Below are 26,327 nucleotides of genomic sequence, written 5' to 3'. Positions count from 1 at the left end.
GTTTTGCCAAATTATGAAATCATTGCTGCTCTCCTCTCCAGTTCATCCACTCATTTCTGTAGTCATGGTTGGAAAACAGGTGTTTCCAATACTAAGCCCTGTCTCCATGGTCCCAGACCCACTTCATTCTCTGATCATGGTTCAGATATGATATTTCATGGTTGGAACCGTACGCATGATATGAAGTGATTGGGCAGGAACTTTCTCCTCGGAGGACATCCATGTAATGGATGCTGATTGGCCTGCTAAATCACTGGGGTCTGCATGGATCTGTAATGAGGGGCACCGCAGAACAAGAATAGAATCATTGTAAATACTGTATGGTTTCCCTCCCTCCCTCTCTCTCTTTCTCTCTTTCTCTCTCTCTCTCTCTCTCTCTCTCTCTCTCTCTCTCTCCAATGTTCAAATGATTACGAGCTGCTTTCCTCTGAAACAGGTGGCATATTTATGTCCAGCCGTCCACAACAATAGTTACATCATGCACATGGGCTTGATTCCTTTTCTCTCTGGTAGGCAGAACCTGCAGGACTGACTGGGTTTTTTCCTATTTCAGTTTGATAGATGTGTTGAGTCATTGGTTCAAACCAACCAGGGCAGATGTGTTTACAGGACCTTGGGATAATAAATAAGACCATTCTTGGATACGTTTTGTAAAATACATGATATGCTGGTATATCTTTCTCCATCTTTACTGTTCCATTCTTGCATAGTTAGAGTATTGCAGATTTCTGATGATAAAGCCACAGTCAGTAAGATTTTCTGTTATTTAAACTAATTAAATAAACCCCATGGATGTTGAATAATATGATACCATATGGTAGAATATCATTGTAATTGCTAGTAAGTGATATTTGAATAAGAAAATGTCAGAGGATGCATTTGCTCTATTCTTTGTGTTTTTGTTAGTGGTCCACTCTGATGGTACGCGCATCTTATAGTGACGGCTGTAAATGAATCAAAACCATGTAAATGAATTAAAATGTTTATTGAACTTTACTGTGCTTGGCACCTGTATTTACATTTTTTTTTTAATGCCTTTCTAAAGAATATTTTTGATATTTCCCTTTTTTCCACACATTTGTCTTCGTGATAGATTGGCCAATATAATAGCATTATTGCTTGGCACTTAAATACGCTTATCTACAACACACCAAAACATACTTTAATTACTCTGTTCTCCTATTGTATATTTAAAACATTTCACACAACAATTTTAAAGCTTATGGTTTTTACTTGCATTCACCATCTTATATCTGCTTTTTAAAAGGTAATTGTGAAGCCATTCCAGTCTGTGAGGAAAGGAATTGATAAGATTGTGGTGATTTCACTGTATGTTCAGTGTCCCCTTGAACAGAGCCTCTCATCCAGCATGTCCACTGAGAGATGCAGGGCCAACAACTGGGCCCCTGTCGGACACACATAGTTCCTCCGTAACCCTGACCTGTAGGTCTTTGACTTCATCCCTCCAGTATGTGCTGTGTTATATTATGTTCACCCTTTGTGCCTCATCCATCATCCTCCCTTCATCACCTCTGAGTGGCCAGAGGGAAAACCATGTTGATCAGGCACTGTCAATATCCACAACCCTTTCAGTTCTCTCCCAATGTTGCCACAACGCTATAGAATAATGTTGCATAACTGTCCTGTTACAACTAGAGATGTGGAAGTGGAGGTGAAGTTTCTGGATCTCACGAAGCCCCTGTCACATCATGTCCGGGGCTGGATATAATCCATAGCAACAAGGCTGAGTTACTGTAGAGGCTGTCATTACTATTGCACCATTACAAATTCATGGGTTCACTCCTGAGAATCCCTGCACAGTAAGGGTATATGGGCTCCTCTCCTTCACGGATCCCTCTGTGTGTCCCCAATAGTGGGGTTAGTGTTCTGAACAGTTACTGAGAGAGTCAGGTATACGGTTTCACTTCGCCTTTTTAACACTATTGTGGCAATTAAATAACAGTTTCACTCCGTTGAATAAAGCCTGTTGGGGTGAAATTCAAAACAACAAGAATCTTGAGATGAAAAGTCATTTTTTGAAAGGTTCACTTTGTACGCTACCTCAGTATTACAAACGCTAAATGTAAAATGACTCAACATCAATAGCACATCTGAGATAACAGATTTATAGTAGAAGAAACATAACTTGTTGAAATAACGGGACAGCAAAAATTGGGTCAGAAGTGAGATCCTAGTTTTTACACGATGTGCATAGACATTTGAGAGGAGGAGCCATACTGACGGCCATCACAGGAGCCAGCCCCCTGCTGGCCAGTGGAGGGATTGCCGATCATGTGCATGCTGTCCATGCCACCGTTGGACAGGTACTGGCGCTCGGCAAATGCCCCGGCAGGGGAAGAGGAACACAGGAGACCGCCCTGGGGCTTCTCGGGGCTGGCAGCCAGACGAGGGGAGGTGGGGAAGTTGTATCCATACAGGTTGTAGGGGTTGTGGAGTGAGAAAGCGTTGTAGGACCCCTGTTGCACATGGTGGTGGCCCCCGCTGAACATGTGGGTGGATGAGGGGGAGGAGCCAGAGGAGGAAGAGCCAGAAGCGGAGCTAGAGCCCGCGTGCATCACATACTGCAGCTGGGAGGCCGGGAACGAGGTCAGCTGACCTCCATAGGCATCCATCTTTCCGCCAGTGCTTCCACTGCTGCCACCGGACAGAGAGCCATGGCCACCCCCCTGCATTCCCGCAGCAATCAGGGAGGAAGTCCTCTGGGGCAGGAAGGATTCAGACTGCTGGGTGGAGGCCACAGTGCCCCCTGCTGCCTGGAGGCGTCCGTAGGAGCTGTCGGCCAGTCCCCCGTAGCCCTGTAGGGCCGCCATGTTGCTGCGGGCGCAGGCCGGGTACTCAGACAACCCCATGCTGCACAACTGGCTCTCCCTGCAGCCCACGTTGAAAGTGTTGGGAGCCAGGTGGAAGGTAGGCGGTGAGCAGGAGGGGGACAGGAGGTGGGCTGCACCAGAAGGGGAGGGGGTTCCTGTGCTGGAGGTGGTGGGAGAGGTGCCCGTGCTTCCTCCTAAAAAACACACAGAGACACACACACACAACACAAAGACAGTGAGACAGAACCAGCGCTACGGAGTGAAACAACAACACAAACACTGGCCAACAATCACACTCTGAGAATATCTCTCATTTCATCCTTTAGCCGCCAGAATGTCTCCTTCCAGCAACTGCTGCCGTTTGATCTTAACCGGTCAAATAAGAGAGTGCTGTTTAAGACTGGCGCATAAGCATCTTAATTCACATGTATTAAAGAATTCAATATTACACTTACTTGTAAATTGCAGCTGACTTCACCACCTCGACTTGCTCAACATCTGATTTTAAGGACTAATTGCATGACTGCATTACTTCTTTGAAAGAGTACTATTTATGGGATCTTAAACCCTCATAAATAACAGTTATTGTTTCTGAGCATAAATGTGGCTTCAGTTTGGTACATTACATGTCGGGTCAACAAAGCTCCGAGCTTGCCCCTTTTCTCACAGAATCATGCATTCATAATGTAGACATGTATGACCGTAAAAATAAAAAACTCATCTTGGCACAGGTTAACATGCAATAAGTCAAGCTTTTGGAATTGACCGATAGCTGTGGGATATCACTCACATATTTTTTTATTAATGAGAATTTGGGCCACATTCACTAAAATTCCATTTGAAACCAGATAAAGAAAAAAAATAACACTGCATAACTAACTAATTCAGGATTCTCTCTTGGCCAGAGTTCTGATTCTGATTGCGCCATATGCCTTTGATAATACCGCTGTGCTGTTCTGTTCAGTTCAGTTTTGCAAGTTTCTGTTGGTAAGGCGAGGAAGATATCACAGTGATGTCATGTTTTCCTTTCTGGTCGGCAGGGGTTAGAGCAGCGTTAGTGTTGCTGAGGGGAACGGTTGATTACCCCGCTGGAAGGCCGTCTGGTGGAGCTGGGGGGGTGGGGGGGTGCTCAGTCCTTACGGAGCGCCCAAAGTTCATCAGAGGCGCGAGGACTTTAATTAACATCTAATCGGTTTGGAGGAGTTTGTGATAACAAACAGATGTCGACACAGACAAAATACTGAGTGGTGTAACGTCATCATGACCTCGGAGGAAGGAGTGCTGAAGAAATCGGCTTGCTTTAAGCATCGGGGGCCTGTGATACAAGCCATGAGTAGAGACACTGGGCTGTGCTCGGTGGGGAGAGACGCATGCGACTTTCACTGATACCGCTCACGTCACAAAGCCATCCAAAAGCCACAGGGTTCATTTAATTATTTTATTGTGAAAGTCCTGCAGAATGTGAAAAGTTCAGTACATTCCAAGTCAGACGGACATGCCAAAAGTGATGACCAGTGATGACCAGACTGATGAAGGACATAGATAATCGATGCGTTGTGAGGAAAGGGAAAGGAAAAGGTATGCAGTGACAGTGAGACAGTGTAGATGGGAGATTAGGACATAGATTAGATACAGTTTGACCCACCTTGCTGTTTCTGCATGTTGGTGAAGTCCTCAAACGTGAGTGTCCTCACAGGCGGTCTCCAGAACGCATAGGTCTCCATGATCGCCTCCAGACCAGTCCTGTGTGAGAGAGAGAACGAGAGACTGAAACAGTGGAAGAAAAAAAAAAGAGGGTCAGTGCGAGGGATGGGTTGGGTACATAAAACATAACAAGGGCGGGGCAAGAGAAAGAGGAAGGAAGAGTTGTGACGGGAAAACAGATAGTCAAAAGAACAAGAGAGGCACATAGAGAAAGGAGGGAGTGTAAGTATGAGTGAGAGAGGTTGGAAAGAGAGAGGCAGAGAAGGAGAAGTGGAGTCAGACGGAGGAAACTGGAGCCATTAAAAGGAGCAGGTTTTTACTGTGATCATAAATCTGGGTGACATTTCATCTTGAACACGGTTCTCCTTCCTGCGTGATTTACTCCTGTGTGCCCTGCTGGGCCCTATCCCAGGGAAACGAGGGCCTGTCCCAACCATGTTATTTTAGGGCCAGTAACTCCCGGGCCATTCCAGCTCGTTAGTGCACTACGCTAATCACACTGGCCCTGGCCATCAGTGCGCTCATTCATAGTGCTCAGGATCAAAACCCAACAAATAAGCTATGCCCTGTTTTACCTCATAAAGTAATGTGTCACCAGCCAAAATCTAACTGACGACATAATCATAATTTAATGCCTGAGACGGATCTATATTAACATATAAATACATAGAGAACCAACTCAGTAGTTAATTGTACAATTTAGCTTGTGTAATATGTCCCTGTTTTTATTGATTTCAGATCGCTATAATGTTGCATTACTCTGCACAGTTCAACAGTGATGAGGTAAATTACTACCAAGAGCAGAGTTAGGATATGTGTAAAGATAAATACTCTTTCTGTCTATCAATATCTTATTCCTGCATAATCTTTTAATCTGTAGTTTTCTGCAATGAAATTCTAATGCTAGTTCATAAATCCGGCACTCTATTGTTTGAAAAATGAAAAAAGATGTCTCAAATATCTGTGCCGAAAATGCGCTCCAGATGGGAGGGGAGCTTTCATGTGCTGAGGGTCTGGTTCAGTGTTTCCCCTGTTACATATGATCATTCAGACAGACAGACAGACAGACAGACAGACAGACAGACAGACAGACAGACAGACAGACAGACAGACAGACAGACAGACAGACAGACAGACAGACAGACAGACAGACAGACAGACAGACAGACAGACAGACAGACAGAGAGAAAGAGAGAGAGAGAGAGAGAGAGAGAGAGAGAGAGAAGAGAGACACACAGACAGACAGACAGACAGAGAGAGAGAGAGAGAGAGAGAGAGAGAGACACACAGAGAGACAGACAGACAGAGAGAGAGAGAGAGAGAGAGAGAGACACACACAGAGAGAGAGGCACACAGAGAAAAGGAGGGAAAGAGAGACACAGAGAGACAGACAGACAGAGAGAGAGAGAGAGAGAGAGAGAGAGAGACACACAGAGAGAGAGGCACACAGAGAAAAGGAGGGAAAGAGAGACACACAGAGAGACAGACAGACAGAGAGAGAGAGAGAGAGAGAGAGAGAGACACACAGAGAGAGAGGCACACAGAGAAAAGGAGGGAAAGAGAGACACACAGACAGACAGACAGACAGACAGAGAGAGAGAGAGAGAGAGAGAGAGAGAGAGACACACAGAGAGAGAGGCACACAGACAGACAGACAGACAGACAGACAGACAGAGAGAGAGAGAGAGAGACACACAGAGAGAGAGGCACACAGACAGACAGACAGACAGACAGACAGAGAGAGAGAGAGAGACACACAGAGAGAGAGGCACACAGAGAAAAGGAGGGAAAGAGAGAGAGAGCCCTACCCAAAACATGTGGTTCTATCTCAGATGTAATGGGGTTTTCTTGGCAGGGGAGAGAGTGACTGATTTTATATGGAGCAGCATATGGGATTAGGAGGTATCTCCAGGGGATTATTTCCATATTAAAGGCCACGTTGGAGAAAATGAAAGATTTGCACCACACAGCATGGCGAACGCTGAATCATGTTGTATTACACGGACCTCGGGTTACTAGAGAAATATATACCTGTTTCTGCCTGAATCCCGAAATCCTTTAGCAAATGGGTTGCGGTCAATCTTTAGTCTTGTTATCTGCAGGAAAGAAAAACATTACAATCAAAACACATGACATAGCGATGACCGATGCACATGTTGAGAGGGAAAAAACGGGTCAACATAATGTATTTTTTTTATCGAAGAGGGACCGAATGAATGCATGAATAAAGAAAGAATTTTATGAAAATCTGAATTTGCGTTAATAATATTAATAATTGGTCATTTTCCATTCATGAACTGAATTGATGTTCACTTCCAGAAATGAAAATGAATTGATCCTAAGCCTGGTGTAGATAGACCCATTGAGTGGCAACATACCATCGTAGCAACAAAGAGAAAGGTGTCTGGTCTCAGACCTGTTGGTTCTGGTAGGCGGTGACAGTGGTGAAGACAGTCTCAGGGAAGCTGAAGGTCTTCACTCCCTCTCCGCTGGGAACAGGCTTGGTGGGGGACAGGTCACTGCTGAAGTCCTTCCTGATCACATGGACACGAGGCTGGTACTTATGCATGGAGTGGAGGATGATCTGAAACCACAGAGAGATCGTAATGGTTACATCCTCTCTGTGTGTATGTATGTGTGTGTGTGTGTGTGTGTGTGTGTGTGTGTGTGTGTGTGTGTGTGTGTGTGTGTGTGTGTGTGTGTGTGTGTGTGTGTGTGTGTGTGTGTGTGTGTATGAATTCATTTCAGAGCTATATAATTAAGATGAACATGAGTCCACACTTCTAATGAGAGAGGTGGTGAGGTAAGTATTTAACACCAGAGAGCAGAGCCGAGGAGTCAGGTTACGACGGCCCAGCCTTCCCTCCGGCTCTCTGTCTGCTCTTGATTACAGCCCGAGTGAGAAAGCCTCCTTGGAGCCGCAGACAACTAAGGGGGTCATTTCAAACAGAGATTGGGGAAACAGTACTGAATAACAGTGACAGTAAATGTAATATTCTAGCCAGGGCCCCCCCATCACCTTCCCCTTGCCCCCCTGCTCGGCTCACGGGACCCCGCAGTTATGACCAAGGGTTCTGAGTCCTGCCTGGGATGGGTGTCAGGTCAACCCTGCCCCCGTCACACGTATACACACTGAGCTCACAACAACACAGAGCAGCCAAGGGTCTTATCTGACAGATCTCTTGTCAAAACAATAGATGTAGTAATGTCACTGACAGCCTTCTGTACCAATGCAGTGAGTTCAGCGACATATTTATATCTAATTTATGAATCACAAGCAAATGCCAATCAGCTTGGAAAATCAGCAGCACATGAAACAGATGATTAATAACCAATAGCCACCGCTGTTGATGGAGAGGTTTGATAGTAGACGGAGGAAGAAAAGAAGAGAGATGGGTCAGATACCAGCCTATCTGCGGTGAGGTTTACCACACAGGAAGTTACTAAGTTAATTTCCTCTCGCCTCGAGGCCTCCAGGAGAACAAAGGCCTTATAACGAGGCTGTGGGAGAGGAAAAAGGGGACTTGCCTGACTACCCTCAAAATACTGCTGCATCTGTTATTACATTTGTCAGAAGAACGGAGCTGCGATAGAATCAGCTGTCTGGGTGGAAAACAGGCCCACATGAGGACCAGGGTGTGCCAGCCCACCAGCGCCCCACTGGCATCCCTAAATCAGGACCTCAATGGAGAAATGGATATGCACTGGCTTCTGACTGTTTCAACAACTTGATAATCAAACCAATCTGGCCTGTAACAGCACTGAGTTCATGTCATGAGGAGATCCATCATGTGCCATAACTACATCACGACCAATCGACTGTTTCAGTATCAGTCGATGAAGGCCGAAGTAGCAAAAACAGTCTCTATTCTTCTCTAAGAATAGTCTCATCTATACATGGGTGGGGTGAAATAAATTCCCCTGTTATAATGTGAAGCACTTTGAGAAATACAGTAACAGTACAATTACTAATACATCTTTATATTAGTGTAGAAGTGTAACAGTGTTCAAGTGTACAGGTGTAACAGTGTACAGCTGTAACAGTGAACAGGTGTAGGAGGGAGGCAAGAGTTGGTATGTCAAGTTAAGCCGGCTCACCGGCTCACTCACATGGCCCTGGTCGTCCAGCTCATTGTTAGTGAGTTTGAGTTTGTCGAAGCTGACCACCTGCCTCATCCAGGTGTCTCCAGAGGCCAGGGAGTCTGGGTGGATGTAGACCCGCGGGGGCACGGGGGAGTCCGCGTTCCCCGCCACCATCCACTTGGAGCTGTGGTACACATACCTGGACGACACACACACACACACACAGTGACAGACGTATCAGCACCAAACCACAATACACATTTCATTTTTTCATTTGTTTTTTTCAACAGGTTTTGCATGTTATTAGGAAGCATTGAAGTCTTGTATACCATGTGTCATGTGTTTCAGATACAGGGCTTGTTCACAATAGAGACATCAAATATCCCCACACACTACATATGCTTTTAATGACATATTGCCAATTAAGCTTAGTCATAACATTTTATGTTGTATTGTAAGTTACGGTACAATTTGGCTGCCCCGCCCACCATAGAGCATTCCCCTCACTGACTGGCTGACTGACTGTAGCACGAGGGGGATTCCAGCCCACTGTAGCCCCAGGCACAGCTGTTTGCCTTTAGTTCTGGCCATGTGCACAGTTGAAAGTGCTTACATGCAACGTCTCTGCCAAAGTCATCATTCAGCGGTAAAACATGGACAAAACTCTAATTTAGCCTCTTTGTTATTACACAACCCTCTCGTCTCTCTCTCTCTCATACGCACACACACAGCCTTGACCCCCTGTACACACCTACAAACACTCTCTCCACACACACACACACACACACACACACACACACACACACACACACACACACACACACACACAGCCTTGACCCCCTGTACACACCTACAAACACTCTCTCCACACACACACACACACACACACAGCCTTGACCCCCTGTACACACCTACAAACACTCTCTCCACACACACACACACAGCCTTGACCCCCTGTACACACATACAAACACTCTCTCCACACACACACACACACACACACACACACACACACACACACACACACACACACACACACACACACACACACACAGCCTTGACCCCCTGTACACACCTACAAACACTCTCTCCACACACACACACACACACAGACCTGACCCCAGACCAAACACACACACAGAATGCCAGGCGTTTGTGTAATTTCCTGTTTGGAGTGCTGTTTAGGGTTAAGCTCGGTGTAGCAGGGAAAGTGTTAAGGAAGAGAGAAACCTTAGCCCCAAACAGGACTGGAAATTTGATTAGTCCCCTTTCATCTTCCATAAATCTGCCATCTGGCTCCAGCACAATCAATAAAGATCTGACTTTATGTGACACCCTTTGGACAGATGGGGGGGGTATGCACGCCCCCTCATCCAACACCACACTTCCTATACACACACACAGACCACCGACACAACATATGTATGCATGCAACTCATCAAACAGATAAATACTTTTATGGACACACAGAAATTCAGACTGACACACACTTGCCAAACCAAGACTGGAAATTGGGTTACCTTACTGACAGAGTAAATATTACTATTACATTACCCTACAGGGTTGAGTTCATCAAGTCAAGTCTTCGTATGTAAACATGTGTTTTCGTGTGTGTGTGTGTGTGTGTGTGTGTGTGCGTGCGTGCGTGCGTGCGTGCGTGTGTGCGTGTGTATGTTCACATATAGCGGACAAAGTCAATTTTAAGAGCTTGACATTGCTGGTCTGTGTGCGAAATGTGATTCAAACTTAAAACTTACCAACTGTCCACATAAAGGACACTTAATATAGAGAGATTTAACGAGCCCAGAATAAACAAGAAGTTCCTAAAGAGAGGCAGAGAGCCTAAGTAAAGCAAGTAACGACTGTATTTCCAGACCCCAACTCTATGAGAACTATGAGACATTCCAGTGACAACTCGGAGCTCAGTTTACAAAGCCCTGTGGTAAACTCCCCAGCCAGGATGAAAATCCTATTTCATTTTACAAGATCTTTTGGCTTCTAAAAATCTTCCATGATATTTTGGTTCTCTAGACCGTTCACTCTAAGGCAAATGCTTCAGTCAGTGAGAGAGCCAGGGTTCTACTGTGCTTCAATTAAACAATTGAAATAAACAACTTGGGAAAAGAATACATAATGTTTAACTAGTGAAAATGCATTGTTAAAGTGGTTCTTCAGTGTTCCGTTCAAGACAGCCAAGTTCTGTTTATCAAATAAAACTTAAACATAGTAAAAATGTCTGTAACAATAATAACATTAATGCATGTTATTGATATATAAACTGAAGATGTACTCTGTGTTCAATTTGAGATAAAATAAAACAAAGGCATGGTAACCCATCTGTAGCGCTGTTATAACGTTATTGCAACTATGACACTGCCGTTTTGTCTGTCGCTCTGACACTGCGTCCTGAGATCGCTGAGATAACTTACATACATAAAACTAGTATTCCACCATGGTCAAATAGGTTTACAGTAAAAATATGCTTTGCCATTTACACAGTGAATAAAGCTACCAATTTGATGGTCACACTCGAACCATAAACACATCATGATAAATACTTTTCATTCTCCTCTCGTGTCCTTCTCTGGAGCGCCAGACATTGTGTTCTATGCCAGAAATTCATTCAGATACTTTGACTGGAGATGTCCATCATTAAAACCTATCCCCAAGATGGACATACAGTAAAGACCATTGTTTCAGGTTCCATTCAGATGTATGTGCATATCTGCATTTCTTATCACCATGTGAAATGATCTGTGCATGTTTTTTTTTTTTTCAACTACTCTCCATCTTAAAATACACAACAACAATTTATCAATAGTAGGTTACTTCATCCAAGATGGGGGCAGAGACTAGTTTGGTTTGACTGAATAAGAACATCAATCTCAGACATGAAGAGTGTCATGTTCCAATAATGTGTTGTATTAAATGAACAGTGCCTTCAGAAAGTATTCACACACCGTGACTTTTTCCAAATGTTGTTGTGTTACAGCCTGAATTTAAAATGGATAACATTGAGACGTATTGTCACTGGCCTATGTAACCGGTGTGAAATGGCTAGCTAGTTAGCGGGGTGCGCGCTAATAGCGTTTCAATCGGTGACATCACTCGCTCTGAGACCTTGAAGTTGTTGTTCCCCTTGCTCTGCAAGGGCCGCGGCTTTTGTGGCACGATGGGTAACGGTGCTTTGTGGGGGACTGTTGTTAATGTGTGCAGAGGGTCCCTGGTTTGAGACCAGGTAGGGGCGAGTAGAGGGACGGAAGCAAAACTGTTACACCTACACACAATACCCCATAACGTAAAAGTGGAATACTTTTTGAGGAATTTTTACAAATTAATAAAAAATAAAAAACTGAAATGTCTTGAGTCAATACATGCTCAACCCATTTGTTATGGCAAGTCTAAATAAGTTCAGTAGTAAAAATGTGCTTAACAAGTCACATATTAAGTTGCATGGACTCACTCTGTGTGCAATAATAGTGTTAAACATGATTTTTGAATGACTACCTCATCTCTGTACCCCACATATACAATTATCTGTAAGGTTCCTCAGTCAAGCAGTGAATTTCAAACAGATTCAACCACAAAGACCAGGGAGGTTTTGCAACGCCTCACAAAGAAGGGTACCTGTTCGTCGATGGGTAAAATAAAAAAAAGCAGACATTGAATATCCCTTTGAGCATGGTGAAGTTATTAATTACACTTTGGATGGTATATCAATACACTCAGTCACCACAAAGATACAGGCGTCCTTCATAACTCAGTTGCCGGAGAGGAAGGAAACTGCTCCGGGATTTCACCATGAGGCCAATGGTGACTTTAAAACAGTTACAGAGTTTAATGGCTGTGATAGGAGAAAACTGAGGATGGATCAACAACCTTGAGGTTACGCCACAATACTAAACTAATTGACAGAGTGAAAAGAAGGAAGCACGTACAGAATAAAAATATTCCAAAACATGCAACCTGTTTACAACAAGGCACTAAAGTACAGTAATACTGCAAAAAATCGGGCAAAGCAATTCACTTTTTGTCCTGAGTACAAAGTGTTATGTTTTGGGAAAATACAATACAATACATTACTGAGTACCACTCTCCATATTTCCAAGCATGTTGGCTGTATCATGTTATGGGTATGCTTTTAATCATTAAGGATGGGGAGTTTTTCAAGATAAAAAATAAATGGAATGGCGCTAAGCACAGGAAAAGTCCTAGAGGAAGACCTGATTCAGTCTGCTTTCCACCAGACACTGGGAGATGAATTCACTTTTCAGCAGGACAATAACCTAAAACACAAGGCCAAATCTACATTGGAATTGCTAACCAAGAAGACAGCGGACAAGAAGACTGAGTGGCCAAGTTAAAGGTTTTACTTAAATCTACTTGAAAATCTATGGCAAGACCTGAAAATGCTTGTCTAGAAATTATCAACAACCAATTCCACAGAGCTTGAAGAATTTTGATAAAAATTAAGGGCAAATGTTGTACAATCCAGGTGTGGAAAGCTCTTAGAGACTTACCCAGAAAGACTCACAGCTGTAATCACTGCCAAAGGTGCTTCCACAAAGTATTGACTCGGGGGTGTGAATAGTTAAGTAAATTAGATATTTCTGTATTTCATTTTCAGTAAATGAGTTACAATTTCTAAAAACATGTTTTCCCATTGTCATTGTAGGGTATTGTGTGTAGATGGGTGTGACTTTTCTTTTTCTTTAATCCATTTTGAATTCAGGCTGTAAAACAACTAAAAGTCAATGTGTATTATTACTTTCTGAAAACACTGTATGTGTACATCACTGTGGATACATCATTATACACACCCATCTGAATGGGGAAGTTAGGAAATGTTTGGAAGCGCTAAGAAGTGTGAGCATACCTTAAGAAGATAGGAGCATACCTGTATCTCTTGTTGTCCACAGGAACAATATCCATGGCTATGTAATACTGCTGATGGGGGTCCAGACCCACAATCTTCACTCTCATTGCAGGGAACATCCGCCTAAGAGAGGACAGAGCGAGAGAGAGAGAGAGAGAGAGAGAGAGAGAGAGAGAGAGAGAGAGAGAGAGAGAGAGAGAGTGTGTGTGATATTAGCAAACTAGCTTGCAAAGTTTAATATTGGATTATGAGTATGAGCATTAAAAAAGGGAAAAGGAACTCTCCGCCATGCAGACATTAAGTATAATTAATGCAGACTTTAAGTATAATGTCACTTGAAATACATTCTAGTGCACCACTGGGCAAATCACTGAGAAAATTCACAACACCCAAGAGAGAGACAAGGTTTGAAGTTTGACCAATGTCTTGCCAGTCATATGAGGTCATTTTCACCCCTCATCCCATCATAACAGGGCCTAGATGTACAACTTTATGATAATTCATTAAAATGTCTATCAAAGTTCCATGTCTTCATTAAATAAATATTATTCTGATTAAAGAAAGTAGGTCATTTCATCTTCAAAGAAGATTGAAACTGTCTTAATGCACGAGCTGGCAACAAACTCACTCTTCCTTGACAATGTGTACCCAATCATGAGAAGTCTTTTTTAGTTATTCGACGCAAATCAAACCAGGAAAATAAGTTTAGAACGCAAACAGACGCCATATTAAAAGTAGGACTGCATACACAGAGACATTTTCAAGTGAATTCCTCATTTTACACTTCAAAAGCTGCATTTTTATTTCATTTAAACGTCATACATCTTTTCCCTCATAATGAGAAAAGAGGGCTGTTTTCTTACTTCCTTCCTCCTCTGAATTTATAGGCGTATTATTAGCAGAGCCATGAAATACACGCAGCCAGTCCTGTAAACTCTAGGCCTACTGCATTGAAACAGGGACTGATTATATTTATGGGGCGATTAACAACGTACATCTGATTCATGAATATCATGAAAACAACGTTGATCATATATTGTTTAGGTAAATCTGATTTACGGGTTAGCTGTCAAGTTAGCGTACATGTATTATTAACATAAGAGCAAACCGGAAAATACAACTTTACAACTTCACAGTACAACTTTAGAATATTATGCCATTTGATATTGGCCTAGGCCTACCAAAAGAAAATTCAACACCCAAACAACGTGGTCCTTGACATTTCTCCATAAAAACATGTAGACTAATTGGTCAGCTTCAAATAAATTAAGTTCGACAAAAATAATCAGTGGATATCTAGTTTAACGAAATGGAAAGCATTTTCAAATGAGAAGAGAAATATGCGCATCCCTATTTTAGGCCATAGAACATTCCGCTCTGCCCTCGCTCTCTTCTGATGCATGTTACATAGTCAGAGGAATTATATGTTTAATAAATGTAATTAATATCATAATATTTTTTGTTGTTAAAATTAATATCTTACTATCTTCTGTTGTTAAAAGTAGTAGGTCTAAATTAGCCTATACTAGCCTAGATGGGGACAAATCTAAAGCTTTGATGCTGATGTTTTTACTGGGCCTCTATTTCTCCTTAATTGACATTAAATGGTAGTCTAAAACATAAGTAATATTTCTGATCCATAAAAAAATGAAATCTATATATATGTATTTAAATGTGTTGAAGTCTTTGAACTCAAAACAGGGTGTTGAAATGGCCTTAAAGGGGTAGTTCACTATTTTAGAACTTGATGTTAGATGGTTCCTCACCCTGAAAATAGGATAAACTGTAATCCATGGTTGAGTTATCTTTAAACCACTACAAACTTCAGCTAACTTTAGCCACCACAAGCTAACAATCAATGGAAGTGATGGGGGCGTGTGAGCATGTTTTTTTAATGGCCAAATCACCTTTAAGAAACATCAAACCAAACATGGAGTTGAGTTGAATTGATTTCAGGTGATTTGGACATTTACATTTTTTTTAAATACTCAGATTCCTCCATCACTTCCATTGATTGGTGGCTTGTGATGGCTAAGGTTAGCTGAAGTTTGTAGTGGTAGTTTAAAGAAAACTGAACTGTAAAATCAAGTGGCCTTTGAAACTAAAGTTAGTTAGGCCTAGGTTAGATAAACCTCTTCACCTTCTATCTGCAAATTCCCTAATTTTGAAATAAACACATGTAAATAGGTTAATGTATTACAAACTATAGGCCTACAGAGGAACTTGCTTTCCCAATGTTTTTCATTTGTTTCATGGAGGGAATAGTAATACCCTAGACCGCTTTATTTTTAGGCTTACTTTGTGAATAAGTGGACTTCATAAATTTCCTTGACGGCAAAAAAAATAAATCAAGCAATTAAGTTCCTTTCTCATATTGCTTGATCGTAAAATTCAAAATGGACGGGAAATACATGGCCCTCCCTGTGAGAGCGCGCAGGGGAAAGGTCTTCCTGAGAACAGTGTAGGTTTAGTTATATGCTCGGTTTAGGTTGTAATTGCTACCCAAAAGGGCAAGAAAACCGAAAACATGTTTCAAAGAGATTAATTAGAAACAGTTCCTTTCTTCGCCGGCTATTCTCTGACATCAGCCATGGAATACCCTCACACTTCATGTATGGCCTGTGATGGGAGCGGCTCTCGCACGTCCGGAGCCCTTTCCCCCATGTGCAACACATTAGCACCCCTGAAAAACAGGGGTAATTCCCATAGAGGACGGGCATCTTTTGCGCAAAACTAGGCTCGGTGTGCGTGTGTCTGTGTGCGTGTGCGTGCGTGTGTGGAAAATGTAGCAATTATAATCAATTTTGCACAGAACTTCATAAACAATTTTGCCTCATCAGAGGCAATGCACCTAGTCGTAAAACCTATAGAAAGCTAGGCCATATGCCTAGTCTATCCTATAGTAGGCCAACACAGAGCATATGTTCAGCGCAGCCTATTCCTAGAAGGAAATATAATATCTGATGAGTCCCTTAAATCATAAATATGCAGCAGTTGCTTTACCTCCCCGCTTTAGTGATGATCATCTCCGTGCCAATTTCATGGAAGCGCTTCCAGAGGTCTGCGCACTGCAGCTCCACCTGAATCTCCTCCATGGAGGCAGCGGGAGACGGCTCGCAGGCCGCCGGGGCCAGGTCCGCGGGGGAGCCGAAGGAGCACGACGTCCTCTCCGCCAAACCCTCGCTGTATGATCCGGGACTCGCCTCCGAATCTGTGGAGATTATCAAGATTATGAAAATGCAGCCACAGTAAAGCCGGGGCATTAGGAAAATTGGCGTTGAGTATTGACCTGTTTTTTATGGTCTCTGGTATTGCCCGTTGAGGCCAAATCACCTGCAGCATGAACTCAGAGAAAGCACCAAAACTGAAGAAAATTGAAATCTGACTAAAACTATTCAATTTACGTTTGAAATGTCATAAAGTATCCAGGGGTATACAAAAAAAACACAAGGGTAAAGCATGCATCAAACGAAATGGGTAATTTTACATGAAAAAAAAAGCCCACGAACAAAATAAAAAAAGCTGAAAAATGAATCCAACTGAAAGCCACGCCACAGTCAATGAGAGCATAAAAATATAAAGTATGACTAACAGACTCTTGCCCATATGAATTTAAGACGTATTATTCAAATAAACATACTCAAGAACTACAAACTTTAATTAATATTACTATGTATATAGTCTTATGTCATATATTACTACGCCATATGAAAAGGATGCACAACAAAGTTATAACAAAGTTCTTATATTTTTTCCCATGAAATATCTAATAGAGGCAACACAATAACAACAATGAAAATGGCAAAAGAAGTGTAGCCTACATAAACAACATGAATTGACGAAATTTCCCAGATGAACTGTTCCAGATCTTAGTTTCCAAATAAAGTCATGGAATCCAAAAGGGTTCCAAAATGGCTCTTTGGCTGTCCCCATAGGAGAACCCTTTTTTGGTTCCAGGTAGAGTTCTATACAGCCTACTGTAAAGTTAGGCTTTCTATTTCTTATTAATGTACTGTCTCCTTTGTTTGTGCCGATATCAAATCAAATCAAACCGAATTGTATTAGTCACATGCGCTGAATACAACAGTTGTAGGTAGACCTTACAGTGAAATGCTTACTTATGAGCCCCTAACCAACAATGCAGTTAAAAAAATACGGATAAGAATAAGAGATAAAAGTAACAAGTAATTAAAGAGCAGCAGTAAAATAACAGGGGGGTACCGATACAGAGTCAATGTGCGGGGGCACCGGTTAGTTGAGGTAGTATGTACATGTAGGTAGAGTTATTAAAGTGACTATGCATAGATGACAACAGAGAGTAGCAGTGGTGTAAAGAGGGGGAGGGGGGGCAATGCAAATAGTCTGGGTAGTCATTTGACTAGATGTTCAGGAGTCTTATGGCTTGGGGGTAGAAGCTGTTTAGAAGCCTCTTGGACCTCGACTTGGCGCTCCGGTACCGCTTTCCGTGCGGTAGCAGAGAGAACAGTCTATGATTAGGGTGGCTGGAGTCTTTGACAATTTTCAGGGCCTTCCTCTGGCAGGAAGCTTGGCCCCAGTGATGTATTGGGCCGTTCATACTACCCTCTGTAGTGCCTTGCGGTCGGAGGCCGAGCAGTTGCCATACCAGGCAGTGATGCAACCAGTCAGGATGCTCTCGATGGTGCAGCTGTAGAACCTTTTGAGGATCTGAGGACCCATGCCAAATCTTTTCAGTCTCCTGAGGGGGAATAGGTTTTGTTGTGCCCTCTTCATGACTGTGTTGGTGTGCTTGGACCATGTTAGTTTGTTGGTGATGTGGACACCAAGGAACTTGAAGCTCTTAACCTGCTCCATTGCAGCCCCGTCGATGAGAATGGGGGCCTGCTTGGTCCTTTTTTTCCTGTAGTCCACAATCATCTCCTTTGTCTTGATCACGTTGAGGGAGAGGTTGTTGTCCTGGCACCACACGGCCAGGTCTCTGACCTCCTCCCCATAGGCGATCTCGTCGTTGTCTGTGATCAGGCTGTCATCGGCAAATTTAATGATGGTGTTGGAGTCGTGCCTGGCCATGCAGTCATGAGTGAACAGGGAGTACAGTAGGGGACTGAGCACGCACCCCTGAGGGGCCCCTGTGTTGAGGATCAGTGTGGCGGATGTCTTGTTACCGTTCTGACGGGGGCGGCCCATCAGAAAGTCCAGGATCCAGTTGCAGAGGGAGGTGTTTAGTCCCAGGGATGTAATATTGTATTATTTATTGAGAGCCCTGACATAAGTAGGTTGCTTTGGCAGGACACACCAAGTAAGCAGCGTTATGCAGATGTAGGACTGCTAAAGACTGGAGTGTGGCCCAGGAGTAACCACCAGGTGATCACCAGCCCCAAAACAAAAGACAAGAGCATTGACTGGAGACATGAAGACACTGCAGGCAGGACAGATACACCACAGAGACAGAGAGAAAGGGATGTGTGAGAGAGAGAGAGAGAGAGAGAGAGAGAAAGAGAGGGATGAGAGAGAGAGAGAGAGAGAGAGAGAGAGAGAGAGAGAGAGAGAGAAAGAGAGGGATGAGAGAGAGAGAGAGGGATGAGAGAGAGAGAGAGAGAGGGGGGGGGTGAGAGAGTGATATGAGAGGGAGAGCGAGAGAGAGGAAGAAAGAGAGAGAGAGAGAGGTGCAGAGAAAAGGAGTGAGATATTTAAGGGAAAGACTTTTCGTCATCCACTTGAGAGATCCTTTCAGCGTATTGGCGGTGATGATCCTCTCTCTCACACCATGTGTGAGCCGTTGAACAAGGCAGACAGAGTGGCTGTTGATTTGTCCCATACAGCCCCACAGCCATCAGCCACACAGCGGGAGAGGCCAGACCAGATATCTGTGCCTGCTCAGAGCAACCATGACAGCCTGGTTGCTGCTGTCATCTCAGGCCTTTGCTGTCATCAAGCTGCGCCGCGTGCATCTACCAGCCCTCAATGAGTCACCACGTTGTCCCTCATAAGTCACCAGACCAGTCCCTGTCCACCACATTTATCTCACTGTCCCCCTACTCACTGACAGCCTGCTCTGTCTCACCCACTATAACCAGTCAGTACAGCTGAGCAACACAAGTGAGAGAAACGACACACATCTATCCTACATTACACAGGATATTGCTGGGTAAAAAGAAACATATCCTGTAAACCCTATAAACTAACTTGTGTTTATGCACAGAGAAATCAACTTGTGTTGAACCTCATTAGATGGAGAACAGTGATTTTCCCTGTACGTCTACCAAGTTTGAAAAAAGAACAATAATGGTGTCTTCGGTTTGTCACAACAAGAAATCTAGATAGTTTGAATGTGAATTATAACACTTTTATAACAAAGAATATTATGGATGTTAGCTTCTTATTCACACACAAACTCATTGACTATGTAATGATCTAATTCCAAAACAACATGTTAACATGTTAACTCATTCACTATGTAATGATCTAATTCCAAAACAACATGTTAACATGTTAACTCATTCACTATGTAATGATCTAATTCCAAAACAACATGTTAACATGTTAACTCATTCACTATGTAATGATCTAATTCCAAAACAACATGTTAACATGTTAACTCATTCACTATGTAATGATCTAATTCCAAAACAACATGTTAACATGTTAACTCATTCACTATGTAATGATCTAATTCCAAAACAACATGTTAACATGTTAACTCATTGACTATGTAATGATCTAATTCCAAAACAACATGTTAACATGTTAACTCATTGACTATGTAATGATCTAATTCCAAAACAACATGTTAACATGTTAACTCATTGACTATGTAATGATCTAATTCCAAAACAACATGTTAACATGTTAACTCATTGACTATGTAATGATCTAATTCCAAAACAACATGTTAACATGTTAACTCATTCACTATGTAATGATCTAATTCCAAAACAACATGTTAACATGTTAACTCATTCACTATGTAATGATCTAATTCCAAAACAACATGTTAACATGTTAACTCATTCACTATGTAATGATCTAATTCCAAAACAACATGTTAACATGTTAACTCATTCACTATGTAATGATCTAATTCCAAAACAACATGTTAACATGTTAACTCATTCACTATGTAATGATCTAATTCCAAAACAACATGTTAACATGTTAACTCATTCACTATGTAATGATCTAATTCCAAAACAACATGTTAACATGTTAACTCATTCACTATGTAATGATCTAATTCCAAAACAACATGTTAACATGTTAACTCATTCACTATGTAATGATCTAATTCCAAAACAACATGTTAACATGTTAACTCATTGACTATGTAATGATCTAATTCCAAAACAACATGTTAACATGTTAACTCATTGACTATGTAATGATCTAATTCCAAAACAACATGTTAACATGTTAACTCATTGACTATGTAATGATCTAATTCCAAAACAACATGTTAACATGTTAACTCATTGACTATGTAATGATCTAATTCCAAAACAACATGTTAACATGTTAACTCATTCACTATGTAATGATCTAATTCCAAAACAACATGTTAACATGTTAACTCATTCACTATGTAATGATCTAATTCCAAAACAACATGTTAACATGTTAACTCATTCACTATGTAATGATCTAATTCCAAAACAACATGTTAACATGTTAACTCATTCACTATGTAATGATCTAATTCCAAAACAACATGTTAACATGTTAACTCATTCACTATGTAATGATCTAATTCCAAAACAACATGTTAACATGTTAACTCATTCACTATGTAATGATCTAATTCCAAAACAACATGTTAAGAAACTAACAAATGTGTGTGTGACTATTGAATTGGAACAATGGACTATTCACAGAATATGACTAATCTGGTCATTGGTGATCATTACACACTTGCCTTACAAGGTAAAGCCCTTCCTATGGAAACAGGTTTATGAATAGAAGATGCATTTAATACAGTTGTAACAGAGTGGGTAAGTAGCAATCTACCAACCATGAAATTGAAGGGTAACCCAATCCACAAGAAGCAGAACCACCTGTTTCTGCCTGAATTAAATGCAGACCCATGTTAGGGAGACGCAATAAAATAAAGATTTAACCATTTAAATAGTGCACAGATTTAACCATTTAGATTTAACCATTTAGATTTAACCATTTAAATAGTGCACAGATTTAACCATTTAAATAGTGCACAGATTTAACCATTTAGATTTAACCATTTAGATTTAACCATTTAAATAGTGCACAGATTTAACCATTTAAATAGTGCACAGATTTAACCATTTAGATTTAACCATTTAAATAGTGCACAGATTTAACCATTTAAATAGTGCACAGATTTAACCATTTAGATTTAACCATTTAAATAGTGCACACATCTGTTGTCTTACATTTTGGCCTTTCTTCTCAGAGGCAGGATTTTTTAATTTGAGTCTCTAATGTAGAAAATGTTTCTGGGATAATCAGTACCAAGTGACAATTTATATATCATACATTATATAATAGGTTAACATATTTAAACCACAGAGTTAAATGAAGTACGGACAGAATAATAACAAAATCACAAATATATGGTTTAAAATAGAGATTCAACAGTTCAGTGACAGTAGCCTATGTATATCTCTTAAAATCCAGTGTCTCCCCATAGACTGTAAAAATAAAAATACAAGTCTACATTTTTATCCATAATATAATTACCGATTCCCTGTGTGAGACAAAGATGCAAAACAAATCATTTAGTAATAGGCCAGTAATAGGCCATCTTTAAGAGTGAGATTAAAGGCAATCTGCAATATGTTATATATATGCATTTGTAAATCCACAATGAAAAGTACTCTGTCTTATTATTACAGGTTTTGTATGTTCTGTCTCGCACACACCTGACAGTGCGGATATTTACATTTCAGGCAAGTCATTTAATATTGATTATAGTCCTTGCTTTGGAGGGGAAATCCTGCAGACAGGCCTACATGTGCTTATCTGAAACTAAGGTCATGTTTGTCATACATGTTGGTTCTCTGGGAAAACACATTGCGATTCATTCAGTTCAAGCTATTGTGTGGTGTTCTCACAATTTTGATATATTCTTCTAAGACGTGTCTTTCAATAAGAATGTTATATGACCATGTCGGTTTGAAAGCTTCACATGGAGGCAAAATCATTAAGTAAAAAGCCTAAACCGCACAAACTGACCACAGAGACGAGCTGTTTTCAATGATGGCTGGTCTACGCGTCAACTGGAGGCTAGTCAAGGCTGGATACTCTCACACACTGCCTGCAACGCTGCCAGGAATCTGGCTCATAATGACTTGGAGCTCGCCGAGACAACGTGACTTTTCAATTAACGACGACTCTAACTGGACCAGCTCATGTGAAACCGTGGAGGATATATAACCTGTATTTGACTGACTGGCTCGCTGTCCAATTGTCAATGGTAGTACCGATACCCTGCATCTCAGCTGTGAACTAATTTAGTTCGGTTCTCCTCATTTGTGAGGCATCCACCAAATGCCCAACGCTTGGCGGCTGGCGCATTTCAGTCAGCAACCTCTGTGCGCGAGGGTCCAGTCATTTTGCTGAAGGCTTCTCGACCATGCAGCTTGACCAGGCCTCAACAATGAATTGTAAAATTATAAATAAATATGTAGATCATAAAGCCATGCACGTGACGCTAAATGAGTCTACAATGATTTTAATGAACCAAATAATATATATATATATATATATATATATATATATAGGCATATAGCCTATAATGCAAAACGTTTTAGACCTTTTTAGATCATTAATGCAGGACTACATATTTGAGAAAAAGCAGGAGGGGCTTCGCCTTTTGTCTATAGGCTACAAAACCTATTGTGAATACAGTTGTAATGGGGATTGTTGGTTTACGTGCCTGTTGAAATTCAATGTAGGCTATAATGAGCTGAGAGGATATATATATCAATGTGTATTAGGCCTAGGATTCATATTTTAGGCCAGAGGCGGTTAGAATAGGCCAGGGTATGGAATATCTCCATCGTCATGTAGTTATTCAAACTCGAAGCCTCAAGATTGTGTCATTGTGTCTGCTTTTGACATCAGTCTCTCCGATAAGATCGATGCAGTGTTCTTCAATTCAAACCTGCTCCAAATCCCACAAAACGTAGAAAAGACGATACATTTGTGACATATAAAAGGTTTTCATACAGATTTTGCTGTCTTCGTTATTAATTTAGAACATTCTAGCATTTAAAATGATAGATAGGCCTATCCTAACTTGAATAAGTGACTTGCGCACTGTAGGCCTAGGCCTGCAATAACTTCGACTTATTGAAAATCCTGATAGGCTAAGCTACTTACTTTGGCTTATTACAACATTTCCAACAAATAAAAAACGATAAAAGATTTTTAAAAGATTTTGATATTTGCGATTTATGGATATGAAATGTTTTGACAGTAATAAAAAGCCTGCGTGATTCATAGCAGGCCATTAACATTTGCCTGGGCATTTCAATTTTGGGATTTAGGCATACAAAATTCATAATCATCAATTTGAATGAAATATACATTGATGTCCCAATTCTGTTTTAGGCTATTCTTTATACGCACCATTGCTCATATAGGTGAGTGCCACCTGGAGATTGAGGCCCGAGTCTCTACCCAATCGACGTTTTTCCTATAGCGAATACACTGCAAAAATACATATTATTAAAACTTTACAAAATAATATTAAGACTCAAGAATTGACTGAAAGCTGTGTTGATGTTTTCCTTCGACTTAAAGTAATCCACTGAACACATTTTGAGTAGGCCTATAGGTCAAACGCAGACGGGGGTTGCGTGTCCTTAATTTCATATAGCGAAATAGTTGATATTATTGGAAAAAGAAACCAATACAACATAATAATACAAATAGTTTAAACGTACGTTTTATTGGCCTATTGTTTCCCAAATATGAACAATTATGGCGTTAGGCTAGGTCTATATATGCTGCACGAAATTGGAATAGAAAATATAGGGCACACAGGCTAACCATGTGCAAACAACACACACACTCTCTTCACACACACATTGTCATATATTATATTTGGACTCACAATTTTTTTTTATATAAAAAAAGCCAGATTTGGCCTTTGATGGCTTATTTCTACGATATCTTGTATGTGGCATTCTGCAAAAATGCATGATTTGCATTGAACCACAGACACTACACTAATTCGTGTAACCTTGCTGCTAATCTAGGCCTACCTCATCTCTGCCAAATATCTCTCTCAATTCAAGACCATCTTAATATGTAAATATGAATTACAATTGATCATGTCTCCACTGACGTCACCTGTATGGCCAATTGTATTATATTAACTGAGACCCTCTGGTCACACACTGGTTAAATCAACGTTGTTTGCACGTCATTTCAATGAAATGACATTGAACGAAAGTGTAATAGACGTTGAATTGACGTCTGTGCTCAGTGGGGAGGCACACGTGAAATAGATTTTACCCAGCTAGGCCTAATAGAGAGGGGACACTGGCCTCACATGCGACCTGTATGTTGTACCAATATGTAGTAATTTGTAAAACAATGGTAATACAACTTTTAAGGTAACCATTTACGATATGAATGAATATAGTAGTGCAATAAGAAAATGAGCCGTGACCTTCCGCGAGAGGCTACTACGTTTTCTGCGTGCTTCTACTGACAGGACAATTCATTTGTTAAAGCAATGGTTCTTATACTAAATCAATACTTTGTGGTTAACTTCTTTGATAATTTACACAATGTTAATACACCACTATTAGGCCAACGGTATATAGTTATGTTAAACTACAAACATATATTATTTACGGGCACTATTAGCCTACAGTAGTAGGCTACTATATTATTCCACATTAGTTATCTGAGGAAAAAGTATGAGGACTCGTTATCTTTGAGATAGTGATGAAATGGTTGCCGTTTCTGTATTCCTCTTTTCCGTGAGATATAATCCGTAGTTTTGTGATGGAAGCATAACAATATTCAACAAACCCAAAATATGAAGTAATGGTGGTTACGCACTGACCGGGGTCGATATCTAGACAATGTGCAGGGTCGTCGCCGTCTCCTAATTGTCCGTTGGTGGCGAGGCTCTCCATAGACAACTCCAGCTCCTTTTCCTCCCAGCCCCGGAGCTTTCTCTTCTTGTTTGACCCGATCAGGGCTTCCACCGAAAAGGCGTGCGCTCTCGAGCTCAGAGCAGCGGCAGATCGCCTCCTGTCACTCATTTCTCCCAAGGCAAATCCACAAGAGGGAAAACAAAAACTCCGTCCAAGCAGTGAGCACAAGGAAAATGCGCACGTCAATGTTTACAACAGTGCAAAAAGTCGACAATGACGAAAGTAATCCAAAAACTATGACTATAAATGGTGTCTCAAACCTCTAACGATATGATATGCCATCTCTACGGCGCGTTTGATTGCTCGAAAGTAATGCTATCTATCGCTTTTGTCTCTCCGTCCTGCTTTTCTGCCTCTTCCTTTTCTCTTTTCGTCCTTCTCCCCGCTCTCTGATTGATACTCACTTCTGGATAACTTTTTTTCCGAAGCGTTAAGTGCAACCCTCTCGCTCACTGTCAAACCTCGCGCGTCCAATGAGAAGCCTAGAAAGAGAGAGAGCCAAAATGTGTCAACCAATTGCAGATGAGAGAAAGAACAACTCCTGGAAGAGGAATCTGATACTGGACCCTCGTAACTGACCATCCAACACTAAATTAACATCGTCAGGGATTTATGGGGAAAAAATAGTACTACATTTATTTGATAAATATAATTCAAAACGTATCATAGCCTACTGCACGAGTAGGGCTTTATTTGATTTCAAATTTA

General features: G+C 41.3%; 1 protein-coding gene across 4 annotated transcripts; it reads right to left on the bottom strand.

Moving 5' to 3' along the window:
* Positions 1–966: 966 nt before the first annotated feature.
* On the bottom strand, positions 967–26,327 carry LOC115161102 (T-box transcription factor TBX15). Of its 4 annotated transcripts, none has more exons than XM_029711846.1 (8): positions 25,526–26,327; positions 16,498–16,705; positions 13,516–13,617; positions 8,634–8,817; positions 6,952–7,119; positions 6,567–6,631; positions 4,477–4,598; positions 967–3,025 (listed from the first exon to the last, which is right to left on the bottom strand). In XM_029711846.1, exons 1-8 carry the CDS (start codon positions 25,725–25,727, stop codon positions 2,199–2,201), a joined length of 1,878 nt encoding a protein of 625 aa, XP_029567706.1. In that variant the 5' UTR covers positions 25,728–26,327; the 3' UTR covers positions 967–2,198. The 4 variants fall into 4 exon arrangements, with proteins under 4 accessions (XP_029567706.1, XP_029567708.1, XP_029567707.1 ...); XM_029711848.1 differs by having other exon boundaries at positions 4,477–4,574; positions 25,526–26,326; XM_029711847.1 differs by having other exon boundaries at positions 8,646–8,817; positions 25,526–26,325.

This window comes from Salmo trutta, chromosome 24, assembly GCF_901001165.1.
Source record: "Salmo trutta chromosome 24, fSalTru1.1, whole genome shotgun sequence".
In the NCBI taxonomy this organism is placed as follows: domain Eukaryota; kingdom Metazoa; phylum Chordata; class Actinopteri; order Salmoniformes; family Salmonidae; genus Salmo; species Salmo trutta.
This window is presented reverse-complemented; position numbering and strand designations above follow the sequence as displayed.

What these genes read in the sequence shown, in the direction of transcription:
- LOC115161102 (XM_029711846.1), bottom strand. Translation starts at nt 25,727, where the DNA reads ATGAGTGACAGGAGGCGATCTGCCGCTGCTCTGAGCTCGAGAGCGCAC. An exon ending in ATCATCACTAAAGCGGGGAG is followed by an intron (nt 13,618 to 16,497) that starts GTAAAGCAACTG and finishes GTCCTCTCTTAG; the next exon opens with GCGGATGTTCCCTGCAATGA. An exon ending in CCGCCTACCAGAACCAACAG is followed by an intron (nt 6,632 to 6,951) that starts GTCTGAGACCAG and finishes TCTTTCCTGCAG; the next exon opens with ATAACAAGACTAAAGATTGA.